This window comes from Drosophila subobscura, chromosome O (genome assembly GCF_008121235.1).
Source record: "Drosophila subobscura isolate 14011-0131.10 chromosome O, UCBerk_Dsub_1.0, whole genome shotgun sequence".
In the NCBI taxonomy this organism is placed as follows: Eukaryota; Metazoa; Arthropoda; class Insecta; order Diptera; family Drosophilidae; genus Drosophila; species Drosophila subobscura.
The window spans coordinates 19,519,131-19,543,591 of record NC_048533.1 but is presented as its reverse complement, the minus strand read 5'-3'; the positions used below and the strand labels follow the sequence as shown (position 1 = coordinate 19,543,591).

The window sequence follows — 24,461 nt, the reverse complement described above, 5'->3', positions numbered from 1 at the left end:
TTTTACGACTAATTGATAAACATCACAGCACATTTACATACATGAGTACATGCCACATATATGAGAGGGATTCATAAACCGTGAACGTAACGTCGCCAATTATTACGATATAAAATCAAGAGATGATAATTAAATAATAATACAAAACACAATAAACAATCAGAATTCATTGTAGGAGAAAGCAGAAGGCAGAAAGAGCGAGGGAAGAGAAACAGGAGCAAAACTTTTACGTCTTAATAAACAATTATTGTTAACGAAGAAATTAAAAGTGAGAGAAGCATATTGTACTAAAATATTTGATATACATACATTTGTTATTATTTGTAATATGAAAATTAAATAAAATTGCATCCAGATAATAAAAAATGAAATAAATAAAGAATGCAAAGATCGTGTCTAATGTTCAATCCAATGAAATCCCAGCACCCAAACGAAATCTCTTCACACTTTGAGCACAAATTATGATTTTTGTCAATTATGATTTTATTTCTGAAAGTTAAAGTTGTACAATATTTAGAAACATTTACTGCGCGACGAGGACTTGCTCCGGGATCCATTGGTACTCGGTCTGGTGCTGGAACTAATGTTGCCGATGCCTGTGGGCCCATCCAGCACTGTCTCATCCACGCTGGTATCGTCTGCGGGTAGCTCTTCGTCGCTGTTTTCCTCGCTGATGAAGGAGCCCACTGGCGTTATGATGGAATCCCCATGGAGATCTCTGTTGATCATGTTGCCCATGTGGAAGGCAGAGTGACAGTTGTTGGCTGCCAGAAGCGCCTTGACCCGAAATACCAGTGTTTCTATGGTTTCCCGCAGACTGGGAATGTAGCTTATGATGGCCGTATTTTTGATGGACTTTGAATGACAGCATAACTGGTGCAGGAACCTGGTCACCTTCTGCAGCTCTTGCAGAAACTTTGTTATCCTCTCTGGATCGTCACGCACTATGGTCTCGAGCACGGACATGCCACGCAGCAGCAAAAGCTTCAGGAAGTGCTGCGAATGTTTGAGGAATAGTCCGAAATTGCGTGGCTGCTCCACAAGCTGCACGATTTTTAGCAATCCATTCAACATGTTCACTGTAGACTCCCACACCCTCAGGCGATCTCCTTCCTTTTCCGCTGTCACTTGAGCATTCAACGAGTGTATTAGCACCTCACACAGTCCACGAAACAGCAACGGAAAGTTGGCTCTGAAAATGATTCTGTGTTAATAATCGTTCGAGTAACAGCTTATGGTTATCGCTTGCTTCTTGAAGTTTGGAAAGGAATTCAGGGCCTTGTCCTTTGTATTTAGAATTGTGCACTCCTTGATCAGCTCATTGAGAAGTTCCTTCTGTCGCGCAAAAGTCGAGTGTTTGAGGAAGCCCTTAACCAGTTCATCCAGGTATATATTGCACTGAGCTCCTTTGTGCAAGCTGCTTGAGAAGTGGAACCACTTGCGGCGCAGCAACTTATCACAGAGTACGCCTGAAAATCATCAAATCAAACAAATATTTTCACTCAATATGTACGCTGGTACGTACGTGTGTCTTCGGCTAGCCTTAATCCCGTCTGGTTGGCATCATCCCCAGCAGCTGCCAGCTTTCGCAAACTGCACAGCAGTCGGTGTAGTTGAACAGCCGTGCTCAGATTCAGTACCGACTTTTCGTACTTTACAAAGTAGTCAAAGTTCCAGGTGGCCAGTTTCGGAATAGTTTGCTTTTTGGATGTGGGAACCTCTTGAGCAGGAAGATGTGACGCCTTCAATATGCTCAGGGAATCTGAAATGAACGTAAATGGCATGAGAATTGGTAAAACAGTAATATAAAAGCCCTGCCTCACCGTGCAGCTCTTTGGCATTCGATTCATCACTCCAGCCGCTCCAGGAGAAGTACAATGCAAAATACTGAATGGCTAGGCCAAAGCAAGTTTTGATATAGTTAAATCGTTCCTTGAACAGATCCAAATTGCTGTACACATAGTTGACCTTAACCAACTCCTCATCAATGGCTGCGGCTAGAACTTTCAGATGATTATTTAAATCAGGCATCGATTTACTTATATCATGTATAAAGCTCTCTGGACTGACACGGTGCGGATGGAGGAAAACTGAATCTAGGGAGTCCTGCTGGTCATGGACTGTAGCTTTTAGTTTCTGGACCACATCTTCAAGCAGGAAACGTAGCTCCAACAAGCCTAAAGCGTTGCCCTTTTCCTTATCATCCAGTGGATAGTTCAAGGATAGTTCTTGCTTCTCCAGTAACACCAAGATGCGCACATCCATTGGTCTGTACCTCTCCAGTGGTCCGTACAACTCCTCAAAGTCAATTTTGGTTTTGTTGGTCGTCTTGCAGGGAGCCACCTTGAGTGTAAAATCCCCCAGTGTCGTTTGATTACAAATGTCGTCTTCGGTTAGTGGGGTTTCATGTGCCTTGGCCATGCCGCCTTGCCGTTTGTGCAGCGTAACTTTCTGCTTTGAATGGTCGAGGAACTGATATGGAGGAGCTACAAAGTCATCAGGCGCATGGGTCAAGAGCGCCTTGATCCTTTGCTCGATGCTTATTAATTCACCCAAACGTAGCAACACACGTTCGCGAGTGCCACGGTGAATCTGAGCTGCAAACGCACTGATTGTTACCCTTATCCAGTTGATGGTATGGAAATAAATGCTAAGAATATGTTTCTGCTGCTCCTCGTCATAATTGTCGAAAATGGCGACGTAGCTATCGTCCTCGAAGAACGCTGGCAGTACGATTGCGCAGCCAAGCAAGGCATTGATCAGCTCCAGGCTGCCATGGTAGCTATTTTGGTGTAGCATTCTCACAAGATAAAACAGAGGCGTCATCACGTATATAGACTCAGAGGCTCTGTAAATGCAACAAAATTAGCAAAGTTCTTATGAAGAGGCAATTGTTCTCACTCGTTTTTGGGCATTAGGACAAGCTTGGATATATTTATGCCAATGCTGAGTACCTCCGCTTCCGAATTGATATTCGATTCGTCCAGTTCATTGATGTTCTTTTGATATTCCAGATAGATACCCCTTTAAAATGTTTAGCGTTTAGTTTAGTTTGGTTTCAATCGAAGATACTCACTTGATTGGCTTTGGACTGTCTTCGGTAACGAAGCTTTGCTGAAAGCGAAAGGTCATCAGCTCACAGAGCCACATGGTAAAGTATTTATCGTTCCAATATGACGATATGGGACATCTTTGAGATATAACGGTGGCCAACTCTTCATAAAACAGCGCCAGAGACTCAGCACTGTTGATGATGGATGATTCGGTGAGAACTGTGTGTGGTAGAAATAAGGAATTACAAGACCTTCTTCAGACCTTCTCCAGACCTTCATCAATTACTCACTTATCAAGTTGGCTGCCACTTTGGGGCGACCGTCGGGCAAGCCATCTATGGAGTCCACGACGGGCGAAAAGTCCTGGCTTCCGTCGTCTAAACTGTGTTCCTCAGTGCACGCAATGGCATTAATTAGCTGCACGCTGCCAATGATGCCTTGCTTCTTCACATAATCGGTTCGATTGATCAGCTGCTTCTTCACCACCATTTCCACTTGCTCCTGAAGCTGCAGCGATTCGGGTAGCTTTGGCTCCGGAAAAGCCAAGTTGCAAAGCACTTCCATGGCCAGGCGAGTTTGCGGCAGTGTTAGATCACTTAACCGATCCAGCATTGGCAAGAAGAGAGGCGCACAGTTCTGCACATCCTTGAAGCTCTTACGCAGCAGCTCGCGCAGCAAGTGCAAGGCCATTGTGGTAAGGTGTTGCGATGATTTGTCACAGGCCAGTTCAAGTAGCTTCCTCAGAATATTCTTCTGAATTGATGTAAAAATCGTAAAGAGTACGCTGCGGTAAACGAAACATTAGCTCGAGCCAAAGATCCCCACCGGTGGGCACATGCACGTCCTATTCACCTATACGAGGACTTTGCAAACTCTGCCACGGCTGCATTCTTTTCGCACATGAAGTCGTGCAGGATGTGCATCAGCGTGCTAATATTTTGTTCCAAAATGTGCGGATAGTGCAGCTTAACGTCCTCGAGAATGTTTACTGTGATGTGGTTTTGCTTTATGCGACGACGAAGCTGTCGAGACCGTTGGGTTGTTAGTTTCAAATGAACATTGTAAAAGTGTGGAATATTTTCTTACAATGTTCTCAATGTACAGGGAGTTGTCTTCATTCACATGGATCAGCAACAAAATCATTATTAAGTCAAGGGCGCTGCAACGAAAAGGTGCAGCTTTAGAATCAAACATTAAATAATTGTTTTCCCCGAACTAACGTGAATCCGTCTGCAGGCAAAGTTGCTATTAGTCTCTGCCACATTTGATAAAATCGCTTGGAGCGTATCAGGCCCAGTTCCAGAAAGCCAAAAAGGTCCAGTTGTGACTTCTTGTCGTTGGCTGTCGGTGCACCGCTTTCGTTAAGAGCTCTGTGACGGCAGTTAAATATTTCGCGCAGTGTGGAAACCAGCTGATAAAATATAAATTCATTACAGGTACTTCCTTGAAGGATTCGATGAATGGATCTTACCTCTCGCACACTGTCATCTGTGTCCAGTTTAAGACTGTTCAACAAAAGTCTTATAAGGTGAGGCAATGTCTACAGAAAGAGGCGGTTAGAACTTAAAATAGATTATAACTTTCAGATATTGTGTACCGTGTCTGGACAGGCGCCACTTGTAGTGAACTCTAGAATACGCAGGCGCAGCATGTCTTGGGTCTTGGCTGAGAGCGAAAGGTTACTCAATGTGTGCACGGTGGTCATATTGAAGAGCTCTTCGCTGCAGGAATAGTTTATACTGCCAAAAGAAAAGAGTAAGTTTGCAGTACATAATTATGTATGTTGACGTTAGCTTACAAGAGCAACTCGACAAATGCATCGTGCATGCTGGCATCCAGCACAAACTCTGCATTGTTTATAATATCCAATTTAGACGAGTCGGTTGCCCTGTTGAAGATACCCTCAATACGCCTATAGATCTGCTCCTTGTGGGAAAGGGTCAGGTAGCGCATCTGTGCCAGCATCAGTGGCAGCAATGGCATTGCAATAGCACCCTGGCCCGTAATAACTTGGTCCGATGTGGCCACCTCTTCCATTCTGTCTAGAAGCACCTCCAGGCACGGATCCCGCATAAAATCGATCATTAGGAAGTTCATGAACATGCTGTTCTGCGACTGATAGATTTGCTCCTCACCAGCTGCATCCACAGTGCAGCCAGTGAGGAGTTTCTGAGACAACTTGGACTTTGGCGCCATGGCAGTGTTGAGGCCAGACTTGAAGGTTTCCAGCTTGTCGGCATAGGACGGGGCACTCATGAACATATCTCGCAGCTTTGACACTATCGAGACATGGTCGCAGGACAGCACAAGGGTGTCGCCCTGATCCAATTGCACCCCGGCTCGTATCAGGACGAGCTCGAAAAAGTTGTTTGGCTGCCGCGACAGGCTCAACAGGTTTCGGCTGGAGGACTGTGTGCGCCCCAGAGTTGCCGCCAGGATGGCACTATGCTGTGAAAGAAAGCGCTGCGTGTGCTCCTGGGAGGCCGGAATATTCTCCTCGCTGCCACTTGCAGTCGACGCCACAGATACATCCGCTATGTCGCCAGCTTCTTTGTCCGCAGGACGCTGCAAAAAAAACATACTTGTGTTCACGAAAATTGTAACAATTCCCATTGCACTTACTGGTATCTTGATTGACTTATCTTCATCGATGCTAATCAGTGGCTTCTGGCCACGTTTCTTGTATTTGCGATACATAACTAATAACAAATCTCGAAGTTTAAGCCTGATAAACAATAAACAAAGTATAAATCGTAAAAGGCGCGGAGTTCATGACCTTCAAAAATATACCAAGTACATACCTTCTCCTTTTAGAATTATACCATAAATATACCGAATCCCAAATAATTGTCCTAGATTTTGAACAAAGAATTGGTAACTTATTTCGTTAAATATTATTTTCTTAAAAGTCTTATAGACGAGAGACCTTCTCTCAGAGATAACAAATTATATGGAAGGCTGATTTATCAGTTGGATATAATTTCTTGTTGGCCAGCAATCCGAAGATGCATTTTATAGTGCACCAATGAATTCTTTGCATACTAAACTTTTATGCATTGGCCCAGTTTATTTAAACCTTATTTCCTTCCAAATCCAATAAAAGAGAGTGCTTAGAAGTAAACGCCACTCTAGAAAATTGATTGATCTATTCGATAAAATTATATTTTAGTCCTAAGAGTTCTGGCTAGCCAGTAATATTAAACAGAATCTCAAGATAACATGTATAAGTGTGGTCAAGACACACAGCTGGCAGTGGTGACGTTTCGCTTGTATGAACTGACACATCTACATAAAGTATGTTAAAATAAGACAGCCCAGAAGCTATAATTAAATGAAATTGGCAAAGCCACAGGATTGGCTAGTTTTCCTATAAGACTTCCCATTATTGTATTGCTTACAAAACAAAATTCAAACTAAGTGGTCAATGAGAATGTAATGTAAAGATAGTAGTTAAAATACCCCGTAAAATGGGTGTCTCACACAGTACCCCTCCTAAAAAAAGAGCTAGAATTGTCGGAAAAAAGCTGGTTTGGCAACACTGCCACCCACGAGAATAATTAATGCTTGCCAACACAGAACAGCCGTTAAGGCCTGGTGTAAATTCAAATATTTATTCAAAACATTCGCTACATGATATAAATAAAAGATTTATTGTTTTTAGATGTATATAGGTGTTCTTCATATGTGATAAGTATGTATCAAATGTTGTAACCATGTGTTCGCTTAATTGTAGGAGCCGGAAGCATGTTCCAAAAATTGCTAATCGTTTCTAGAAGCACATTAGTGCCTGCCTAATGGAAAAGTCCAACGTAGTTATAATAATTACTTGTTCATAAACTTATTTATAATTTTAAAGCCTTCAATTTGAATTTTTAAACTGTGTGCTAACTTTGATAATTTTGAATATAATTCCTAGGTTAGATGCATTCTCAACGTTTAAAAGTGCAAAAAACTCTATTGTGTCATGCATATGTATATCTGTATATAGATTATGGTACACATACACACATGTAATATGTATATATGGTTTATAAAAAGGAAGGACAACATGTCTTGTCTTGAAGTGATTATGTCAGAAATTGACTTATGCCGAGATGATCGTATCTCTTTCGTACCTAATTCATAGAAAATCACTAATTTGGCGTTGTTTTCAGTATTGCTATTCAATTTAATCTCTCCTTGATGTCATTTTTCTATCACACCAATGCAGTCCAATGCGGATAATATGCGATTCTCTCTCCGCGACCTCCACAATACTGTTCTCATGGGAACCCCAATTGGGTTGGTTTCCTTCGTGTAATTATAGTCCATGTTAAACATGAAATTATTGCTTTTTCGTACGCCTTCGCTTGAAGCCCGTCATCTGCTTTAGCAACTGTGAGTTTTCATCATCCAGATCCATATTGGGCTCCCATAGGCGCAGTCGTCTGGGTATGTAAATCAGTCCCAAGAGTGTAATAGCTAGACAACAACAAAAAATGTAATTACTAAACTTGAAGGAGAGTTGAATTCAATTATAATTACAATTCAGTACGCAGGGGAAGATCACGTAGAAGTTGAGTGTGCTTGAGCGAAAGTAGAGAGCCTCAGTGGCATAGAAGACCATGGTGAGGGCCAAGGAACAGCCGCCCATGCTTACGACCCTGTTTTACAAAAATAGAACATAATTATTTCCCCAGCCCCAACTTCAATTAATTATGCTACTCACGGTCTGTAGTGTATGTAGAGGGTGCAGTGGACCAGTGCAATCGCCTTGAGCAGGCAGTACATGCCAATGATACGGGATATGGTGTAGTCCCCTGCAAATAGATCATACACATTGCAATGCGATTCCTTGCGGCGGGGGTTACTCACCTTCGATGAACTGCGTGTCGCTGTGATCGCCCAGGAAGCTCCGCCGCTCGATATAACTACGAAATGCCGTGCCCAGGTCCATGAAGGCCACAAAGGCTATCCATCCACGGAAGGCATAGAGCAGACGCTCGCGTGGTCGTCCGCTGGCCATGGCAGCCCTAAAAATCATTATTGCACTTTTTAATATACAAATAATACGCCGACAAACACGAGAGAGGTAGCCCCTAACTATAATGCCATGGCATTAGTCAGCCACGCCGGCTTATCTGCCACTAAAAATCACTTGCGGCAAGTTACGGAAGTCCTCAACTCAACCATCCACCACATCCGACCAGCAAAGCGTACCCCACCCCCCGCCCACTCTTGGCTGGTGCTGGCTGGCAAAATCGATATCACACCCAACGCGTGGCACGTTTATCATTTATGCAACGGCAAATATTTATACATAGCGTAATTCCGGGCTGCACGCGAGCACGTGGACCCCGAGTTCTGACCGGAACGGAACACACAGAGGGGGCCACAATCAGGTTATTTATTTTCAACCAACAAAGAGGCCGCTGCCGGCAGGGTATCCCGAGCAACGCGATTAAGGGCCTCCCCGGACCGGGCCGGCATTCATAATTATAGGCCATCAGCCCCAAGAGTTCTTTTGCATTTTGCCCAAGACTATGTCTATGTTGGTATGTGTTCTGTTTATTTTTGTGACAAATTTTTGCTTACATCTTGCACGGGTTTCCAAACTAGCACACTCGAAACACTGGGCTCCGCACTCACGACGGATTACAGACGTAATACTAAAATACACAAGTCTTTAATTATGTTTTGATAAATCCTTTATGCGCGTTGCAGCATTTGCTCTTTTATTGCTTCCATTCATTCACTTTTTGCCCTACTGTCGGCTGCAAGGCCTCACCGTTCATTGAGAATGAGTCCGAAAGTTCCGTTCGTTGGTTGCCAGAAAGCTTCTTGGTTTGAGCTTTTACCAATCGGCGGCAGCGCCGTTATTTGTTGGGCATTTTCAAAAACGATTTATTTAGCAAAAAGTACAAAAGGAATTAACAATTTGGAAGGATGGATACGGGTACATAGTAACGCAGGGCTTGTCAAGTTCTATGGCTCTCTAGGGAATCATCGTTAGGGATATACATTTTTATTCCTTGCCAATGTTACCCTCAGTCTTTCGGTACTCGGCCCAGTCCACAAATCCATCGTTGTTCAGATCCATGGACTTTAGAACATAGTCGATGGTGTCCTCCAGTGCCTTGTCCGTGTACACGCTGCCAGTTTTGTGCTCATCGGGAGTCTCGCTCGCGTCCTCGGGGGGTTTCTTGCTACCATCTTCGACTGCAATGACAATGAATGTTAGGTTAAACATTGAAACTAGATGGACGGGGGAAAGCGCTCACCGGAAACCGTTTCTAGCTATGGATTTAGAAAGCTACTGCGACTGAGGTTTAGATGTGGGGGTGGGATTGTGATTTGTATTTGAATTTTATTTACTAGATCTGCTTTTACTTACAAAGAATTGCATGCGTCTATATTTTAGGTCTCAAATTGAAAAAAAGAGTTTTCCATTTAGTTATAGTTTTAATTCGATTTTTTTTTGCGTGTTTTCTCTCTTTTTTGTACAAAACAAACGTTCCACACAATCAGTCTGTTTTCTTGTTGCTGCTCTCAAGTTGCGCTTAAAAATTAGTTCATATCGAAATTAACTAAAATTATGACGTAGGGAAAACACAATAAAACAAAGCAGTTAAAAAATTGCACAAACCACTTCAGAGATTGGTGTGGGCTATTCGAAAATAGGGAATTTTTGTGGAAATTTCTTGGAAGGATTACAATTAGTTTCAATTTGTTCAATGAAGTTTTCCGTGTGGAATGGAATGCTTGCAGCATGGTAAGTAGAATTTGCTTTGAGAAAGTGTCTAAAACTCTGCGCTAAAAACCGTTGACAATGTCGACGTAATTTCATGATGTTTTGGGCGAAAAAACAGGAGTATGTGTTGCACGTCACAGGACTTAAGACGAAGACAAAGTCAAGCTTGATTGGTGATTGCTAACTGAACGGAGCGAACGGTGGACTATCTACTAATGAACCGGCTGCTGTTGTTGTTGTTGCTGCTGCTGCTGTTGTTGTTGTTGTTGTTGTTGCTGTTTTTCGGAGGCCTTCTGTTGAGCCTTGATGAACTCCGGATAGTCTATGTAACCGTCACGCGATGTATCGTCCATTTGCAGGATGGGATCAATGAGGGCCACCAGCTCCTCATCAGAGAAAACTTTCTCCTCGACGTGCGGCTTCTCACCGTTGGGCTGCTCCTTGCTGCCTTGCTCTGGAGTTCAGCGTTTAGGCAATGAGTGTTGTTATGTCGTATGCAAGATGGATTAGGATGATGTTTGAGCATGACCACAACCAAGAACCAGAACACACCGGGGAAACAGCCGAATTAAGTTATTTTGTACGTGACGCATATGCAAAAAGAGGTAAAACAAAACAAATGATATAGAACCGCAGACGCATATCAAAACACACAAAAAACCAGCATCCTCAAAGAAGAATCTTGTGATCTTACCGTGCCAGTGGATCAGAGACTTGATCAGCTCACAGCCATCCAGCTTGTTGTTGTTGTCCGAGTCGTGCATCTTGAAGTAGTGGAACTGAAGCTCCGCCTCGGACATTTTGCTCGTATCAATGGGCACCTGCATGTGCTCCTGGATGTGACTAGATTGTGGAGAATAAACAGATAAACAACGTTATGACAATAATCGAGATAAGATACCAGGGAGGTCGGAGGCCCTAGCTGACTTACGCTCGCTCCTGCTGAATGTTGCCCGTGTTCAACACCTGCTGTGGCTGGCCGTGATGATGTCCACCCGCCTGCTGCTGGTGATGCACTTGTTGCTGTTGCTGCTGCTGCTGCTGTTGGTGCTGCACGGGCTGCTGCATTTGTGGCTGCTGGTGGATGGGTTGTTGCTGCACAGGAACCTGCTGGTATTGCACAGGCTGCTGCGGCTGCACGGGCTCGTATTGCTGTGGAAGGGTTAACAGTCGGTCAGTGTCCTTGGGGCCCTAGACTTGCTTGCTACTCACATACTGTTGCGGCGGCACTCCAGGAGCGCCGTGACCTTGCTGCTGGTATTGCGGGGGCGGTGGCGGCTGGTATTGTTGCGGCACCTGCTGGGGCACTTGTTGCTACAAATACCAGAGAATCGGTTAATTAAACAACTGGCAGCTGCTTGCACAATATCAGCCAACTCACATAATGCTGGGGGTTTACGCCGGGCGCCACACGCTGAGCGCTCGCCAGGCCGAGCACGGCGAGCAGCAGGACTGCTCTGAAATCTGGGAAATGCATCTGGTTGGAAGTGCTCGATTCCAGCTAGGATTAGGATCAATTTCAGTCGGATTCCGTGGTTGCTAATCACCACGTCGCAAAGTCAAAACACACACGTACACAAAATCACCGCTTCTTCACCTTTTGCCATTCGCATCTGGGACAGCTGTTAACACCTTTAGCCATTCACAATGCACAAGTTATAATAAATGTTTGTGCAAATTTACCTTTTCCCGATGTTGTATTTTCTTATTTATTTATTATTATTTGAAGTTTTAGTTCAAATTTATTCAAATCAAGTGTCCAAATCAAGTCTGCGATTTGTTTATTTTGAGAAAAAGGAACATGTTTACAACGCTTGGTCACACCAGCCAACTTATTATGAAAAACTTGTCGCACAGAACTATCGATGATATAGTGCTGGAATATATGATACAACGACCTGAATCAACAAAGAAAGAGTACTTAAGTGGTCCGTTTTTCCCTAGTTAACATCACATGCATATAAATGTCGTCCGTTCAGTTCGGAATTAGATATATCTTTTCGGTATATCTTCAACGATAAGTAGGTATATTTCGGTATATTTTTTAGGTATCTTCTATGGTTAAATCCGCGGTCACACTGGTTGCCTGTTTTGTTGTTTGATGGCTGCAGTTTTTAGATTTTATGGTAAAAATTATAATTAATATTGAATTTGATACATGTGTGCTGCTTGGGTGTTTACACGACTACGCAGTCGACAAATAGTAGCATGCCATTTAAGTACCACTGTGCTGTATCCGTGTGAGACACATCCGCGTCCGGAGAAATTCTGGTGTTTTCTCGACTATTAACTAATGCGTCATCGCAGCAACAACATAAAAATGTGCAATATTGTTGTTTAAATACACTTTTAGCCGGCACACGCTTCAGAGCCGTGTCTACGTCAATCGTTTTCCATGTTTCGGGTTTCTTGTTTGATTAGAAAGTCGGCTTCAGCCACTGCTAATGAATGAGCGCGGGGAGCGAGGGGCGCACGCAACAGTGGAAGATTTCACGTCAAGGCGAAACGCACCGCACCCCACCCCCGGCAGCAGCAGCAGCAGCTGTTGTACGTGAGTCCGACTGCTGCTGCTCTCTCTCTCTCTCTCTCTCTTTTGGTTTGCTTTGTTTTGACGCCAAAACATTTACAATGGAAAATCCTCAACTTGCATCAACATTCATTCACTATTTCACCATAAATTTACTTGGATTCCTCCCATTGCAGCCGCGCTTTGAATCATGGATTTCACCAGCGTGCTGGCAAAGAGCGAAGCGCATCAGCGCACCATTGTACACCTCGACATGGACTACTTTTACGCTCAGGTGGAGGAGATACGGAACCCCACGCTGCGCACGAAAGCCTTGGGCATACAGCAGAAGAGTATTGTGGTCACCTGCAACTATGTGGCGAGGGCTCGAGGCGTGCACAAGCTCATGCTCGTCGAGGATGCCCTGCAACTGTGCCCGGATCTGGTCTTGGTCAATGGCGAAGACCTGACGCCATACCGTCTCATGTCGCAGAAGATCTTCGATTTGCTCCTCAACTACACTCCCATGGTGGAAAAACTCGGATTCGATGAGAACTTTATGGATGTGTCAGCCCTGGTGGAACTACGGCAAGCCCATGCCGCCGAGGCGCAACAAAAGCCGCCCGTTGGACACACTTATCCGGACGATGGCACACCGTTGACCACCTGCTCCTGCGGCTGTGCCCAGCGCCTGGCCATTGGCACCCGCATTGCTCAGGAAATACGGGAGGAGCTGAAGCTGCGGCTGGGCATAACCTGTTGCGCCGGAATCTCCTACAACAAGCTATTGGCCAAACTGGTGGGCAGCAGCCACAAGCCCAACCAGCAGACCGTCCTGGTGTCCACATATGCGGAGCAGTTCATGCGGGAGCTGTTTGATCTGAAGCGTGTGACGGGTATTGGCCAGAAAACACAATGCCTGCTCCTCGAGGCGGGTATGTCTACGATTGAGCAGCTGCAGCAGTGTGACATGGACGTTATGCGCAAGAAGTTTGGCTTCGAGACAGCCACCAAGCTGAGGGACTTGGCATTTGGTCGCGACTCGAGTACGGTACGTCCCACCGGCAAGCCGAAAACCATTGGCATGGAGGACGCCTGCAAGCCCATATCAGTGTGCACAGATGTGGAGGAGCGTTTCCGCATGCTACTCATCAGGCTAATCGAACAGGTATGTTGATTAAGTATAAACAACTATGAGATACATTTACTGATGTACACTTTCCTCAGGTGGCAGAAGATGGACGCATACCGATTGCCATTAAAGTTGTGCTGAGGAAATATGATTCGCAGAAGAAAAGCAGTCACCGTGAGACAAAGCAGGCAAACATTTTGCCATCCCTGTTTAAGACCTCCATGTGCGCGGGCGAGATGGGAGTGTGCAAAGTGCAGATGGCGGATGGGGCACAGGATAAGCTGCTTAAGATCGTAATGCGACTGTTTGAGCGCATTGTGGATCTAAATAAGCCATTCAATATCACCCTAATTGGATTGGCCTTCTCCAAGTTCCAAGAGCGCAAAGTGGGCTCCTCGTCCATAGCCAATTTCCTCATCAAGAAGGCAGATCTAGAGGTGCAGGCAATAACGTCACTGACCAACACGAGTCTCACAAGTCCAACGGCAGAGAGTCCGACCTCCGATGAGACGGCATTCCGCTCCTCGCCGACCACCTTCAAGCCAAGTGATCAATTCTATAGGCGACGCGCCACCACAGCCTCGCCCATCCCCATGCTGCTGGATAATGGCTCCGAGTCGGCGGCAACCAATTCGGACGTTTCGGACTTCTCGGAAACCGAAGTGGAGCCATCGCCAAAGAAGAGCCGCATCGGCCGCATGCTGGTCTCGAAGCGCAGTCGCTTGGCGGTGGATGTGATGGACACCGCTGCCGATGTGGCGTCTCCCAGCAAGCTGCGTGTCTGTGATCTGCGTCTCAACTCTCGTGACAGCGAAAAGGATTTTCCTATGAGTCCCATTGCCAGCAGCACCACTCCATCCACATCGGCAGGCGGATGCTCCGCGGTTGCTCCTCGATTCCGGACAATTCAGCCGCCCAACACGCTACTAAATCGGATTGATGGTAGCCTTCGCTTCATGGCCACGCGCACAGCCCGTCGGATTAGCTCGAACGCCAGCTCGACAGCCTCGTCGCCACTGCCCTCACCCATGGATGATTCCATGAGCGCTCCCTGCACGCCGACCACGACAGCACCCGATTCGCTGCCAGGTCCAAACAATAATAGCTGCACAGTCAGCGAGGCCAATGATGTTCTAACGGAGATCGCCTGCCCGGCTGGTGTCGATGCTGAAGTTTTCAAGGAGCTGCCTGTTGAGCTGCAAAACGAATTGATTGCTTCCTGGCGCAGTTCTCTGGTGGCTGCAGTGGAGCAGACAGCTGCGGCGGCGGCTACCACAACAGCGAATAGTGTGGCCACAGCCAGAGCGGGTGCACCAGCAACGGCCAGCGCTGGTGCACGGAATCGACCCGAGAAGAACACGCTGTATCGCTATTTTTTGAGAAATAAGTGATGCAGTGCATCTCCACGCATCACACATAGTTTCTAGTTGTAAGAAAATCAATTGAAAAATCCGTTTATATATTATATATTATATTTTTGTAGGTATACGGTTACATACATATAATTATTGTTATTTAATAGGGTGCTAAAATTGGACGAGCTTATGCTAGGATATATCCATCATCGTCATCAATCAGTAAGATAAAAACATGGAGTACTCAGCGTACAAACTTGTTGCTCGAGACTTACACTAACACAATTTGGGCCGACTAAATAGACATAAGCAAAGACACAACACATCCATGAAGAGATTATCAACATCTCATGAATATGAATATACGATGTATCCTAGCATGGGGCAGTCCGTGGCAGCTGAGAGCTTAGCGATTATACATACAAATTCATTGTTGCACATTTGCAATAGATTTATTACTTCATTTACAATTTCATTAACCTTATACATTATTCAATTGGTTGGGGTGTGTGTGTTTGTGTGTGTGGCCTACTTACGCATAGATAATACAAAAGATCTGAACCTTGATCGGGCGCTAACATCTCTCCTCACGCGAAGGAACAATATTTTTAGCTAATTGAATGAAGGGGTAGGCGGGGGAGTGGGACACAAAAGTGTCTGAACGTCTGAGCCTGACTTGATACAAGTGAGATCTAAATACATAATGGATTTAGTTATTGTTTGTATGTGTTGGTTTTTTGTAGTTTCACCTCCAAATGATGGCAACAAAAGTTGAACAGTCGAAAATTGTTGTCTTTTTATAATTTATACATACTAAACGACGCTTTCCAAAATAAAAGTGAAGTCCCTAAGTCAGTTTAAATGTGTTTTGCCTGGGGCGGCAGATGGGACACTCTCAATGGCTCAGCCAGCCGCATTTGATAAAAAACTTCCGCAGTGAGATTTCCATGGGGCTGCCCAACGACGGCGCACCACTCAGACAGACCGTTTTAAGGGAGAGGTAGGTGGTGGGTGTTATATTGAGTTTCTTGCACAAATCCTGCTCGTTGTGGGTCAGCAGATTGCTGCCCAGCGGCTGTGGCAGATGCTTAAGCTCCTCAAGTTGTGTGCGCAGTTTAAAGCTCATGCTGGGCACCGCCGGCTCCTCGGATGCGTTATGGCTTCCGCTGCTGCCTACGACCTCGCTTTGATGCAGTTGCTGGCTGTTTTTGGGCAGTGATAGATGCTGCAGCTGCTGCTGCTGCTGCTGAAGTTGTGGGCTTCCCTTCGCTGATGTCGTTGGCAGATTCGCCTGCGCTGCCATCGTCGTAGCCGTGGAAATCGCTCCCGTCGTCGCTCCCGTTGTGACCGAGTCCAATGTCGTCCCCGATCCCGTCACCATCTCCGTCCCCGTTGTTGTTGTCGGCAGCATCATCGTAGCTGCCGACGATACCCGACAGTTATCCAAGTAGTTTCTGCTGGGCAATAATGCGCCGGAGCAGGTCGGGTCGACGGTGTGGTGCGTGTTTCTTGGTGCGATTGAACTTGAGCTTGCCTCGGCGCCGCTTGACATTTCGCTAATGAAGAACCAAAAAGCGTTATAGATGGTGAAAATGCACTTCGCAATGCGTGGAAATACTTACGCCTTTCTGAGATTCGGTTGTGGGGAGAGCAAGGAAGAGCTTGGCGGCCGAAGATTTCCATTGGAGGGCTGCGTGAGGTCCTGTGGTTAAACATTGTCTTATACAACCATTCAAACGCTCGCTGTTTGGTGCGTTGATAATACAGAGGAGCTGAATATCGTGAGAACAAGACAGGAAAGCGATTGTAAGTTTTGGTACAGGATTGATACAAAGCAGCACACACGATATTCAACTCGTCATGCATTTTCATTAGACGAGCGCACACAACCAGGGAATTAAATTGTAACAATAGCAGCCTGCATTCAATATCTACGCTTAAGCTATGTGTAACAAGTGTGTACATACAGAAATGTGGCTGCAACTGATTTCAATTGCATTCCCTGACAAGTTGTATGCCCACTTAGCGGGCTCGCACTTACAGTCTTGCCATGACCATAGGGTCCTGTTGATCGGTGTGATGCCATTGCCGCATGCTGCTCGAAGTGAACACATTCATCGATTTTGGTGAGACCATTGTAGCGATAGCGATACAGCTCCGACTGCCGGATCCGCAGCTCCTTCTCGCGCTCCAGGGAGGCCAGCAGACGCTCGTACTCGTTGCAAGTGTAGAACTGTGCGTAGACACGAAACCGATCCCGAAACTCCTTCTGCTCCTTGGTGAGGCCTTGGTGCAAGGCATAGTTGCGGTTGCGGAAGAAATTTGAGACCAGCTGATAGTCGCGCACCATTCGCTTGCGGCGGGCACGTTCGCGAAGGCGTCGCGTGTAAATGTCCACATGAGCCAGCTTCAGCATTACGTCCACCTCGGTGTCCTCCGAACTGAGCGTAATGTTGGAGATCAGCTGCTCGGCTGTGGGATCGTACTCGCGCTCAAAGCTGTCCCTATTGGGCATGTAGCCCAGCTGCATCGCCTCATCGGAGTTGATTTCTAGAGGTGGCAGACTGGCCATGGCGCTGGAGCCCAACGGACCACCGTCATCATCGCCTGTGTGGTCGATGAGACGCGGACGCTGCGACTGGGCCGGCGTCCAAGTAGCTCGGCCAATTGTGCCATTGACGAATTTGTTTACATACTCCTCTTTGGCATCTTCCGCCGACTTGGTCTCAATGTGTTTGCTGATGTCCTCCCAGTTGCCGAAGCCGTACTGCTCGATGGCATCCAGCAGACGAATCTCCTCGCGGGCCGTCCAGGCTCCCTTGCCACGGAACACACTCAGTATGGAGGTGCCAGTGTCCATGAACTGATAGGCATGATTGTTCTGATGTGCTCCGATCTCTGCACCAGACGCGAAGCACTACAACAAAATTGAAACGTAAATACCTGCTGCGCATTCAGTAAACAGCTGTTATTCGCAAATAACATTGCGAAATCGCCGGCCCGTCTATATGTGCACATATGTATGTATGAGTGTACTATGAACTTTAGCATGAGTCAGTGTTAACAGTTCCAGAGCGTTCAAGTTAACAGAGGCATCACTATAGTACGTGTATCGATGTGGGCCTGTACATTTACTGTACACTGTATGCATGTATGCATATGGGTGTGTTTTACTTACTTGCAGGCACAAATCGAAATTTTCACACTCTGCACAATGCACCCGGATACCCTGGATGTCGTCCTGGCAATTTGTGCAATTATATTTAGTAAATAAATCCGCAATTGTGGTCATTATGGATTGAAAAGTCCACTTTTCCACAAAAACTAGGGTTGTCACATATAAATCAAATATTAATATATCGATAGTTTTTCAAAATAAAAATATATATATATCGTGATATTTTTTTTGCCAAAATATCAATATGTTGATATTTCCTTGCGATATTTTATGTTTGGTAACTAAAGCGGGCCATATATTAGTCAACCCATAAACTGTGTGACTGCGGAATTATCGATAAAATAGACCGTCAGATCCTCAAAAATATACCCTTCATTTGCAAAATATACTTTAAATATACCGTAAATCTAAAATCATTTTCCTCGATTTTGATGTTATATTTAATATGAGTTTCCGGTCAAAAAACTCAAATCAGATTTCTCAATCACTTCTCCACAAAATTTGCTAGTGTTCACGACTTTTTGTTTTTGAATTGTTTCCAAATTAAGTTTAAAATTAAAAAGGCCCTTATTTATTCTCTTTTATTCACTTCGGCAGGCAATTCGTATTCTTGAATGGGAGCAACGATCATAAGATGTTCCGGCTCGACATTGCGCATCATAAACTTCATCCACTCTTCCTCTAGGGTGGCCAAAGCTATCTCAAAAGTGCAGTCGTCTGTGTATTCCCCATTGAACACATAAGTGGCATGGGAGCGGAGGCCTACATATGTCAAGAAAATAATCGGTAGCATCCGAACGCTTCGACTGGATGGCATTCTGTTGCTTCTTCAATATGGCAGACTCCTTGTCAGGGCTGCCAAGATTCTTGCACTTCACATCGCCAGCAGGCTTACGTTTCGAAATGTCTGCAACTATCACGGCAGCTGGGTCAACTGGGTCAACGACAGCAGTATCGAGGAATATGTTCTGTTCAATCGTGTCCTCTTTGGGTTGCTCACAGCAGAGTGAGAATGGCAAGTAGCCTTGCAGCATGCTCAAAACTGAGCACACGCCGTCAATATTAAGCGCCGACATTTTCTTTTTTTATGCTGGCCTATGCCTGGGAGAGGTGTTCATCTCGGATGTAGAAAACATTCCTACTTTCTGAGGCAACGTTCTGTTGCCTTACACCTACATTTTACTACTATATATTTTGTTAAACTCTTACACACGACGACACTTTAAACTAAGCATCATGTTGTTTAAATTATACGAGAAAAAAGTAACAAACTTGGATTTATTAATCAATTTCAGACTGGCTATAATTAAGACTTTCCTTTCATGCTTGAAAAATAAGGATTAACAAACAGCTTAACTTCATTCCATACGTGGAACCCACCACGAAAAACAGAACAAAACTCGAAACAACTTGTGGTTCATATGAACGAGCTATTGCTTCAAACGTTTTATAATAATAATATATACCATTATTAATTTTGGATCACTATGTTCACCATTTCAGCAGCCATTGGCCGGCCATTTCAAAACTCTCCCAGAAACTTCGATGTGGTGCCAGTTGTTTCAATTAAAAAACGTTTCTTTTACAGCATCAAGTGGTGTATGCTTTAAATATTGATAGTTGTTTATTAATTAATTTCAAAAGTTTAATTCGAGTGTTTTTTTGCCTTTTCTTTAAGTTGATTTTTTACGCTAATATCACAAAAATAATATATAAAACTAAAATATATATGAGAAATCGTTAATATCAAACCGAAACCAGTGAAATAATAAATACATTTGCGATGCATGTATATAGATAGATATAAATATGTTAAACACCGATCGTGTAGGACTTATAGATCAAATAAGATTCAAAACGCGAAAAGTGCTTCAAATGCAAATCGTTACATAAACATAAAACGGTGGTCAAGGATCATGGAACTTAGGCTACAATTTAAGAACATAATTAATTCTTTTGTGTCAAACAAAATGTTGGAAAACTCATTGAATCGTTTAAACAATATCTTGATGCTTACATCTACACATGAATTGCATTTGGCGTGGGATTAGTACAAGCCTGGACATGATTACCGAGATATTGTAGTGGGGATTACAATGTTTGGTGGCGAGGAAAGGGGGTTTGGGAGAGGCTAAAGGCTACGCTATATAAATAGTTGATTAATCGATTATTTTATAATTATGTATTGTATGCTTGAATATGCTTCGATTATGGTTAAATATTGCTGTCTTATTCCGAGCAGTAGCCGATTTCTTATGGGAGGAGAGAGGACTGGACACTGGACTGTACTGGACTAGTTTGTGGCTTTGGTATGTTGCTAATGTTGCTAGTTTGCTTGGACCAATGGAAAAACAAAACAAGTTACACAATAAAAAAACAATAAACAAATCTTAAAAAGATATGGCAAGGTTTTTGTGCAGCTGCGTTTTTGAAACACGCACACGGCCAACAAAACTCAATTATTCAATTCGAGTACCTACAAATCTCTAAATAAGTCTATTTGAGCTCCAAATTCGGGTTGGGTGTCGCACCTGCTTCAGTGTGTGTGTGTGTGTGTTTGGGTGTGGGTAAAGAGAGGACAATACTGTTTAAGAACATTCAAGGTTCGAGATTCGCGATTCGCTAGCGGGCGGCGGTAGACTGCACCTCACAATTTTCACAGATAAGTTTTCAATTCGAATTTGCTTGCATAAGGAACTAAGGAGCACAACCCTTCACATCGCAGGCGCGACACTAGTCGTCATAAGCGATCGCGTTCACAAGCGGTAACGCGATCACAGCGACCGGCAACTGGCCATCTTTTTGGGCCGCCTGCTCGTCAGCTGTCGCTGGCCAGTAATGAAACTCATAAGCAAGCGACCACGGCCGGGCTCTGAAAATATACGTTGGGGTGTCCTAAAGCATAACTATTAACTAATTTGGTATGTAAAGTCTTTCTGTCTTTGTCTACAACTTGATGAAGTGGAGAGATGTGATTCTGTGGCGTCCACTGGCCAACACCAACTAGCAACAAAACCATCATCAAAATACCAGCCGAAAACTCAAACTCAGCAGTTCCGTACTCACATGAATGACGGGAGCGGGAGCGGGGGCGGGACTGGGACTCGGTGGCTTTACGTTTGCTCAGTTGTTCGTCTTTATCATACTCTCGATCCTCCTCTTGTTGTGCTGCGAGGGATAAGGAAGCATCTAAACGTTGGCTAAGTTGGGCAGATGATGCTGGGGTAGAAGCCTGGACTAATCGGCCAGACTTGGCATTGGCATTGGCGTTGGCATTAGCAAGGGCATAGGAATGGGCGTTCGTTCGGGTTATTCCAATATGCAGCTGAGTGCATTTACTGTGTTCAGAATCGGAATCGGTGTCGCTGTTGTGTTTAAAGAGCAGTGTCGTGGGTGCGGGTAAATTACTTGGATGTGGATTAATTTGCTTCTTGATAAAATACTTGAAGAGAGTTTTGTTCATCTTTAGTTACGGTTGAATCTGCTTCTTGGGTTTTTTTAACTCAGCATCTTCGTCACGCTTGATCTCGGTGTAGCGTTCGCCCTTCAACGAGACAATCTTGTTGTCCCGATAGCGAACCAACTTGCGCGGCTCCATCTTGGGCACCACCGGCTTGTACTCCCGCTGAGTGGCGTTCTTGTCCACATACGAGTACCTGAACAAACACACTCGTATAAACTGGCTCCGAATTATCTGTCTGAGAGTAACTCACCTGGCAATGATGCGATTCTTCAGCTCGTTATCATCCACGACAACGTTCTTCTTGATAATCATGGTGTGCGACTTATCGGTCAGGCTCTGATTGGTCTCCTGGCGATGCAATAGGATCTGAGTGGCACTGTCTATGTCGCCCTTGGATATGGCAATGCAATGCTTGATCTAAACACAAATTCGGGTTTGTTATGGCCTCACTCAGAACAGTATTAGTGACGTGACCCAACTGACCTCAACATAGGCTGCGTCGGGAAACATTTCCTGCAGAGCTTCGGCCTCATCGAAAAAGTAGTCGCAATTGGAGCTGGAGCTATCAGTGGAGCCACCATCGCTTGTCTCGGACAAGTGCTGAGAGCGCTTGCCGTGGCTGCCGCCGCTGCTGCTGTTGTTCGAGGAGAGCTCATCCTTCTCCGAAATGGATGAGTTGCGAGCCCGCAGCCTGGACTCTGGTATAATATTCGATAGGCTCAATAAGCTGCAGAGTATTCAAAACAGTAATAATATAAATAAAAGCTAACAAACTGGCCGATTAGAGTACTCACTTGAGCGACAAGTCAACAGCGTCATGGTTGCCTTGGTTCTTCTCCATCTCTGTCAACTCGTTGGCCAGCTTGTAGATCCAATCGCAAATGACGCCTTGGTCAATGGTCGGGAACTCCTCGAAATAGGCGCCCATCATCTCGACAAAGCCCTCCACATCGAAGCAAGGATCCTGCGAGGCCTCCTCCAATATTGAGATTATGTAGGAGAGCACAATCTCATCAACAACTCGGAAGTCGGCGCCAGGTATATGGCCACTGATGAACTCCACCAGGCTGTGCTTCACCATCTCGTGTTGCTTCTCCAGATTGGTCATCCTTGTGCGTTTCTAGAAAAATCTGTGTATCGGCGAATTTGTTCGTTTCGGTTGTCGGTCGGGTGTTCGCAGGAACGAACAAGAATACGACAAGAAGCTTGCACGAAAATTCCAAACTCAAAGCAATTGGAGTCCGTCAATAGTTAGGGAATGTCCACTTATGCTCCGAACACGAAATTTTACCACAGCTATGAAGGAAAATTGGATTTAAATAAATGGTTTCGTTTCGATTTTGCTGCGCCTTTCTTTCTGCTTCTTCCCAATCAATAATACATAGAGATGGTAAAAGTATATCGATATATATTTGGATGAATATATATTTGTAGGTGATACTATTTTGGACTGGCGACAATATTGAAATAGATAGGATCTCTATATTATTTTTCCTAGTTTTTTGCAAAAACTGCACTATTATCTGGTGTTTCAAGCCCTGATATATGAAATATTTGACCATACGTATGGTCGTATGACACTACACCTACAAAAACCTAACAAAACATTAATATGCTGCATTTGCCATCATATGTCTGATAGAACAATTTAAGGATGAAATTAAAACTGCACATTCTGCAGCACATACTTATGTCGCTCGCATGGCATGCTTTTCCCGTAAGCTATTGCATCTCTCTCCTTCAAATAAAGTCGTTAGTAGTGTCATACGACCATTATAGATGCACTGGGTAGTTGGCGCAACAATATCGGTACTATTGTGCGATAAAAGAAAGTTGAGTTCGGCGGTAACACGCATTTAGTTTGAAGACGACAACCAATTATACCGACATCCAATTATATGAAGATATATAAGTAATTCTGTGTAATTATTTATTTAATGTGTTGTTTTATTGACCATGTGCCAAAAAATATAACATGTTCCTTTTTTTTACATTTTTGTAGCATTTTCTTGCTAGTTCCACAAAAGATTTAAAATACAATAACAATTCGAAGTCTGAGCTAATGTTTTCCAAACACGCTCGGCTCGCCGGAGCCCGCACCCGCCGTTCCGGTTCCGGCCACCGCAGCAGTGATTTCCTCAAGAAGTTCATTCGACGAGTGGTGCCGATTTTGAATGGGATTTGGGTATAAAACATTTTCGTTGTTGTTATTTCCTCTGTTGCGGGAGCTGCCACTGTCGCTGGTTTCCAGTTCGGCACGATTCGCGTTGAAGTCTGTGCCGGAGCCATAGACCCGACTCAGCAGCGATCGCTGCAGCTGCGCCAGGCAGCTGAAAATATTCCCAGGAACCAGAACCTTAGCAGAACCTCACGAAGTGAAAGAATACTCACCGTTCCAGTCTGCGTTCACTGCTCCAGTCCTGGACGTCATAGAGATCTGAGAAAGCCAATTCGTTGCCACGATGGAAGTGTCCATTGCCCAGAAGAGAGGACGGAGTTAGGGCCCGCTTGCCGTTGGTCCAGCCGCGGGAGTACTGAAACGTCTGGCCCATGCAGGCCATGGAGAGGGTGAAAAGGAACAGGGGCAGCAGCAGGAGACGCATCATGTTTCTGGAAAATTGTTGCTTCATATTAAACCATTTATTTGAATGGTAAGTGAAGTATTCTTACCAGTTCAAACCACACAGGACGAGGTCTGAGCACCGTCTGAGTAAGTGAGGGTCCTGCCAGGTCTTTTATATTGATGCCATCAAAGAGCAGAGCAGAGCAGAGCAGAGTACTTCCAAGGATGTGGCGTGCCAGTAATTCGTGCACCACTGCCTTCCAGGCATATTCACACGCTCTCACTTATGCAGATTAACTGGGATTATTAGCACCCAATTGTTTTAAGGCAGTGGTTAACACCCACATAAAGTGCGGCGCCAGGGCCCCAACCCACGCCCACGCCCACTATGCCACTACCCTCCAGATGGCTGCCCAAGCTGAATGCATTTGCTGATTGGAAAACTACCACACCACTTGTTGAAAGGCTCCTATGCCGTGCC

General features: G+C 44.9%; 7 protein-coding genes across 12 annotated transcripts; 1 reads left to right on the top strand and 6 right to left on the bottom strand.

Annotated features, from left to right (window-relative positions):
- Positions 1 to 469: 469 nt before the first annotated feature.
- On the bottom strand, positions 470 to 5,813 carry LOC117896197 (Fanconi anemia group D2 protein homolog). The gene is made up of 14 exons (XM_034804293.1): positions 5,676 to 5,813; positions 4,852 to 5,618; positions 4,651 to 4,792; positions 4,525 to 4,593; positions 4,274 to 4,464; positions 4,140 to 4,212; positions 3,906 to 4,075; positions 3,344 to 3,837; positions 3,077 to 3,272; positions 2,902 to 3,024; positions 1,824 to 2,848; positions 1,526 to 1,762; positions 1,250 to 1,469; positions 470 to 1,192 (listed from the first exon to the last, which is right to left on the bottom strand). Exons 1-14 carry the CDS (start codon positions 5,748 to 5,750, stop codon positions 514 to 516), a joined length of 4,461 nt encoding a protein of 1,486 aa, XP_034660184.1. The 5' UTR covers positions 5,751 to 5,813; the 3' UTR covers positions 470 to 513.
- Positions 5,814 to 7,247: 1,434 nt separating this feature from the next.
- On the bottom strand, positions 7,248 to 8,801 carry LOC117897272. The gene is made up of 5 exons (XM_034805998.1): positions 8,628 to 8,801; positions 7,908 to 8,065; positions 7,762 to 7,852; positions 7,578 to 7,696; positions 7,248 to 7,514 (listed from the first exon to the last, which is right to left on the bottom strand). Coding segments are annotated over exons 1-5 (507 nt in total). The 5' UTR covers positions 8,630 to 8,801; the 3' UTR covers positions 7,248 to 7,377.
- A 110-nt stretch (positions 8,802 to 8,911) lies between these two features.
- LOC117897271 (GATA zinc finger domain-containing protein 10) lies at positions 8,912 to 11,415 on the bottom strand. Of its 2 annotated transcripts, none has more exons than XM_034805997.1 (5): positions 11,165 to 11,415; positions 10,996 to 11,097; positions 10,715 to 10,935; positions 10,478 to 10,626; positions 8,912 to 9,251 (listed from the first exon to the last, which is right to left on the bottom strand). In XM_034805997.1, the coding sequence occupies exons 1-5, from the start codon at positions 11,258 to 11,260 to the stop codon at positions 9,058 to 9,060; spliced, it is 762 nt and encodes a 253-aa protein (XP_034661888.1). In that variant the 5' UTR covers positions 11,261 to 11,415; the 3' UTR covers positions 8,912 to 9,057. The 2 variants fall into 2 exon arrangements, with proteins under 2 accessions (XP_034661888.1, XP_034661887.1); XM_034805996.1 differs by lacking the exon at positions 8,912 to 9,251 and adding an exon at positions 9,523 to 10,237.
- A 426-nt stretch (positions 11,416 to 11,841) lies between these two features.
- On the top strand, positions 11,842 to 15,631 carry LOC117896427 (DNA polymerase iota). Of its 3 annotated transcripts, none has more exons than XM_034804746.1 (3): positions 11,842 to 11,909; positions 12,487 to 13,457; positions 13,517 to 15,631. In XM_034804746.1, the coding sequence occupies exons 2-3, from the start codon at positions 12,501 to 12,503 to the stop codon at positions 14,810 to 14,812; spliced, it is 2,253 nt and encodes a 750-aa protein (XP_034660637.1). In that variant the 5' UTR covers positions 11,842 to 11,909; positions 12,487 to 12,500; the 3' UTR covers positions 14,813 to 15,631. The 3 variants fall into 3 exon arrangements, with proteins under 3 accessions (XP_034660637.1, XP_034660639.1, XP_034660638.1); XM_034804748.1 differs by lacking the exon at positions 11,842 to 11,909 and adding an exon at positions 11,957 to 12,187; XM_034804747.1 differs by lacking the exon at positions 11,842 to 11,909 and having other exon boundaries at positions 12,429 to 13,457.
- Positions 15,502 to 18,115, bottom strand: LOC117896428 (transcriptional adapter 2B). 3 transcript variants are annotated; one of them, XM_034804749.1, is made up of 4 exons: positions 17,955 to 18,115; positions 16,818 to 17,693; positions 16,399 to 16,478; positions 15,502 to 16,332 (listed from the first exon to the last, which is right to left on the bottom strand). In XM_034804749.1, the coding sequence occupies exons 1-4, from the start codon at positions 18,066 to 18,068 to the stop codon at positions 15,672 to 15,674; spliced, it is 1,731 nt and encodes a 576-aa protein (XP_034660640.1). In that variant the 5' UTR covers positions 18,069 to 18,115; the 3' UTR covers positions 15,502 to 15,671. The 3 variants fall into 3 exon arrangements, with proteins under 3 accessions (XP_034660640.1, XP_034660641.1, XP_034660642.1); XM_034804750.1 differs by having other exon boundaries at positions 16,399 to 16,466; XM_034804751.1 differs by having other exon boundaries at positions 16,172 to 16,332; positions 16,399 to 16,548.
- A 1,845-nt stretch (positions 18,116 to 19,960) lies between these two features.
- Positions 19,961 to 22,795, bottom strand: LOC117897375 (CUE domain-containing protein 2). Its single transcript, XM_034806174.1, has 4 exons — positions 22,212 to 22,795; positions 21,901 to 22,144; positions 21,668 to 21,834; positions 19,961 to 21,610 (listed from the first exon to the last, which is right to left on the bottom strand). Exons 1-4 carry the CDS (start codon positions 22,523 to 22,525, stop codon positions 21,424 to 21,426), a joined length of 912 nt encoding a protein of 303 aa, XP_034662065.1. The 5' UTR covers positions 22,526 to 22,795; the 3' UTR covers positions 19,961 to 21,423.
- A 588-nt stretch (positions 22,796 to 23,383) lies between these two features.
- LOC117899479 (pro-corazonin) lies at positions 23,384 to 24,375 on the bottom strand. Its single transcript, XM_034809510.1, has 3 exons — positions 24,088 to 24,375; positions 23,809 to 24,027; positions 23,384 to 23,747 (listed from the first exon to the last, which is right to left on the bottom strand). Exons 2-3 carry the CDS (start codon positions 24,021 to 24,023, stop codon positions 23,477 to 23,479), a joined length of 486 nt encoding a protein of 161 aa, XP_034665401.1. The 5' UTR covers positions 24,024 to 24,027; positions 24,088 to 24,375; the 3' UTR covers positions 23,384 to 23,476.
- Positions 24,376 to 24,461: the final 86 nt, after the last annotated feature.

Bases quoted from the DNA above. Each gene is read 5' to 3' on its own strand.
- LOC117896197 (XM_034804293.1), bottom strand. From the start codon at position 5,750: ATGTATCGCAAATACAAGAAACGTGGCCAGAAGCCACTGATTAGCATC. The intron at 4,793-4,851 runs GTAAGCTAACGT...TTCTTTTGGCAG, and splicing joins GCATTTGTCGAGTTGCTCTT to TATAAACTATTCCTGCAGCG. The intron at 4,213-4,273 runs GTTAGTTCGGGG...TTTTCGTTGCAG, and splicing joins TTGCCTGCAGACGGATTCAC to CGCCCTTGACTTAATAATGA.
- LOC117897272 (XM_034805998.1), bottom strand. The intron at 7,697-7,761 runs GTGAGTAGCATA...TTTGTAAAACAG, and splicing joins CTCTACATACACTACAGACC to GGTCGTAAGCATGGGCGGCT. The intron at 7,515-7,577 runs GTAATTATAATT...GTTGTTGTCTAG, and splicing joins CTTCCCCTGCGTACTGAATT to CTATTACACTCTTGGGACTG.
- LOC117897271 (XM_034805996.1), bottom strand. From the start codon at position 11,260: ATGCATTTCCCAGATTTCAGAGCAGTCCTGCTGCTCGCCGTGCTCGGC. The intron at 10,936-10,995 runs GTGAGTAGCAAG...ACCCTTCCACAG, and splicing joins GAGTGCCGCCGCAACAGTAT to CAATACGAGCCCGTGCAGCC. The intron at 10,238-10,477 runs GTAAGATCACAA...GCTGAACTCCAG, and splicing joins GTCTCTGATCCACTGGCACG to AGCAAGGCAGCAAGGAGCAG.
- LOC117896427 (XM_034804746.1), top strand. From the start codon at position 12,501: ATGGATTTCACCAGCGTGCTGGCAAAGAGCGAAGCGCATCAGCGCACC. The intron at 13,458-13,516 runs GTATGTTGATTA...CACTTTCCTCAG, and splicing joins TCATCAGGCTAATCGAACAG to GTGGCAGAAGATGGACGCAT.
- LOC117896428 (XM_034804749.1), bottom strand. From the start codon at position 18,068: ATGACCACAATTGCGGATTTATTTACTAAATATAATTGCACAAATTGC. The intron at 17,694-17,954 runs GTAAGTAAAACA...ATTTTGTTGTAG, and splicing joins ATTTCGATTTGTGCCTGCAA to TGCTTCGCGTCTGGTGCAGA. The intron at 16,479-16,817 runs GTAAGTGCGAGC...GTTTAACCACAG, and splicing joins CCTATGGTCATGGCAAGACT to GACCTCACGCAGCCCTCCAA.
- LOC117897375 (XM_034806174.1), bottom strand. From the start codon at position 22,525: ATGACCAATCTGGAGAAGCAACACGAGATGGTGAAGCACAGCCTGGTG. The intron at 22,145-22,211 runs GTGAGTACTCTA...AATACTCTGCAG, and splicing joins GCTGTTGACTTGTCGCTCAA to CTTATTGAGCCTATCGAATA. The intron at 21,611-21,667 runs GTGAGTTACTCT...GTGTTTGTTCAG, and splicing joins AAGAATCGCATCATTGCCAG to GTACTCGTATGTGGACAAGA.
- LOC117899479 (XM_034809510.1), bottom strand. From the start codon at position 24,023: ATGATGCGTCTCCTGCTGCTGCCCCTGTTCCTTTTCACCCTCTCCATG. The intron at 23,748-23,808 runs GTGAGTATTCTT...GAATATTTTCAG, and splicing joins AGTGAACGCAGACTGGAACG to CTGCCTGGCGCAGCTGCAGC.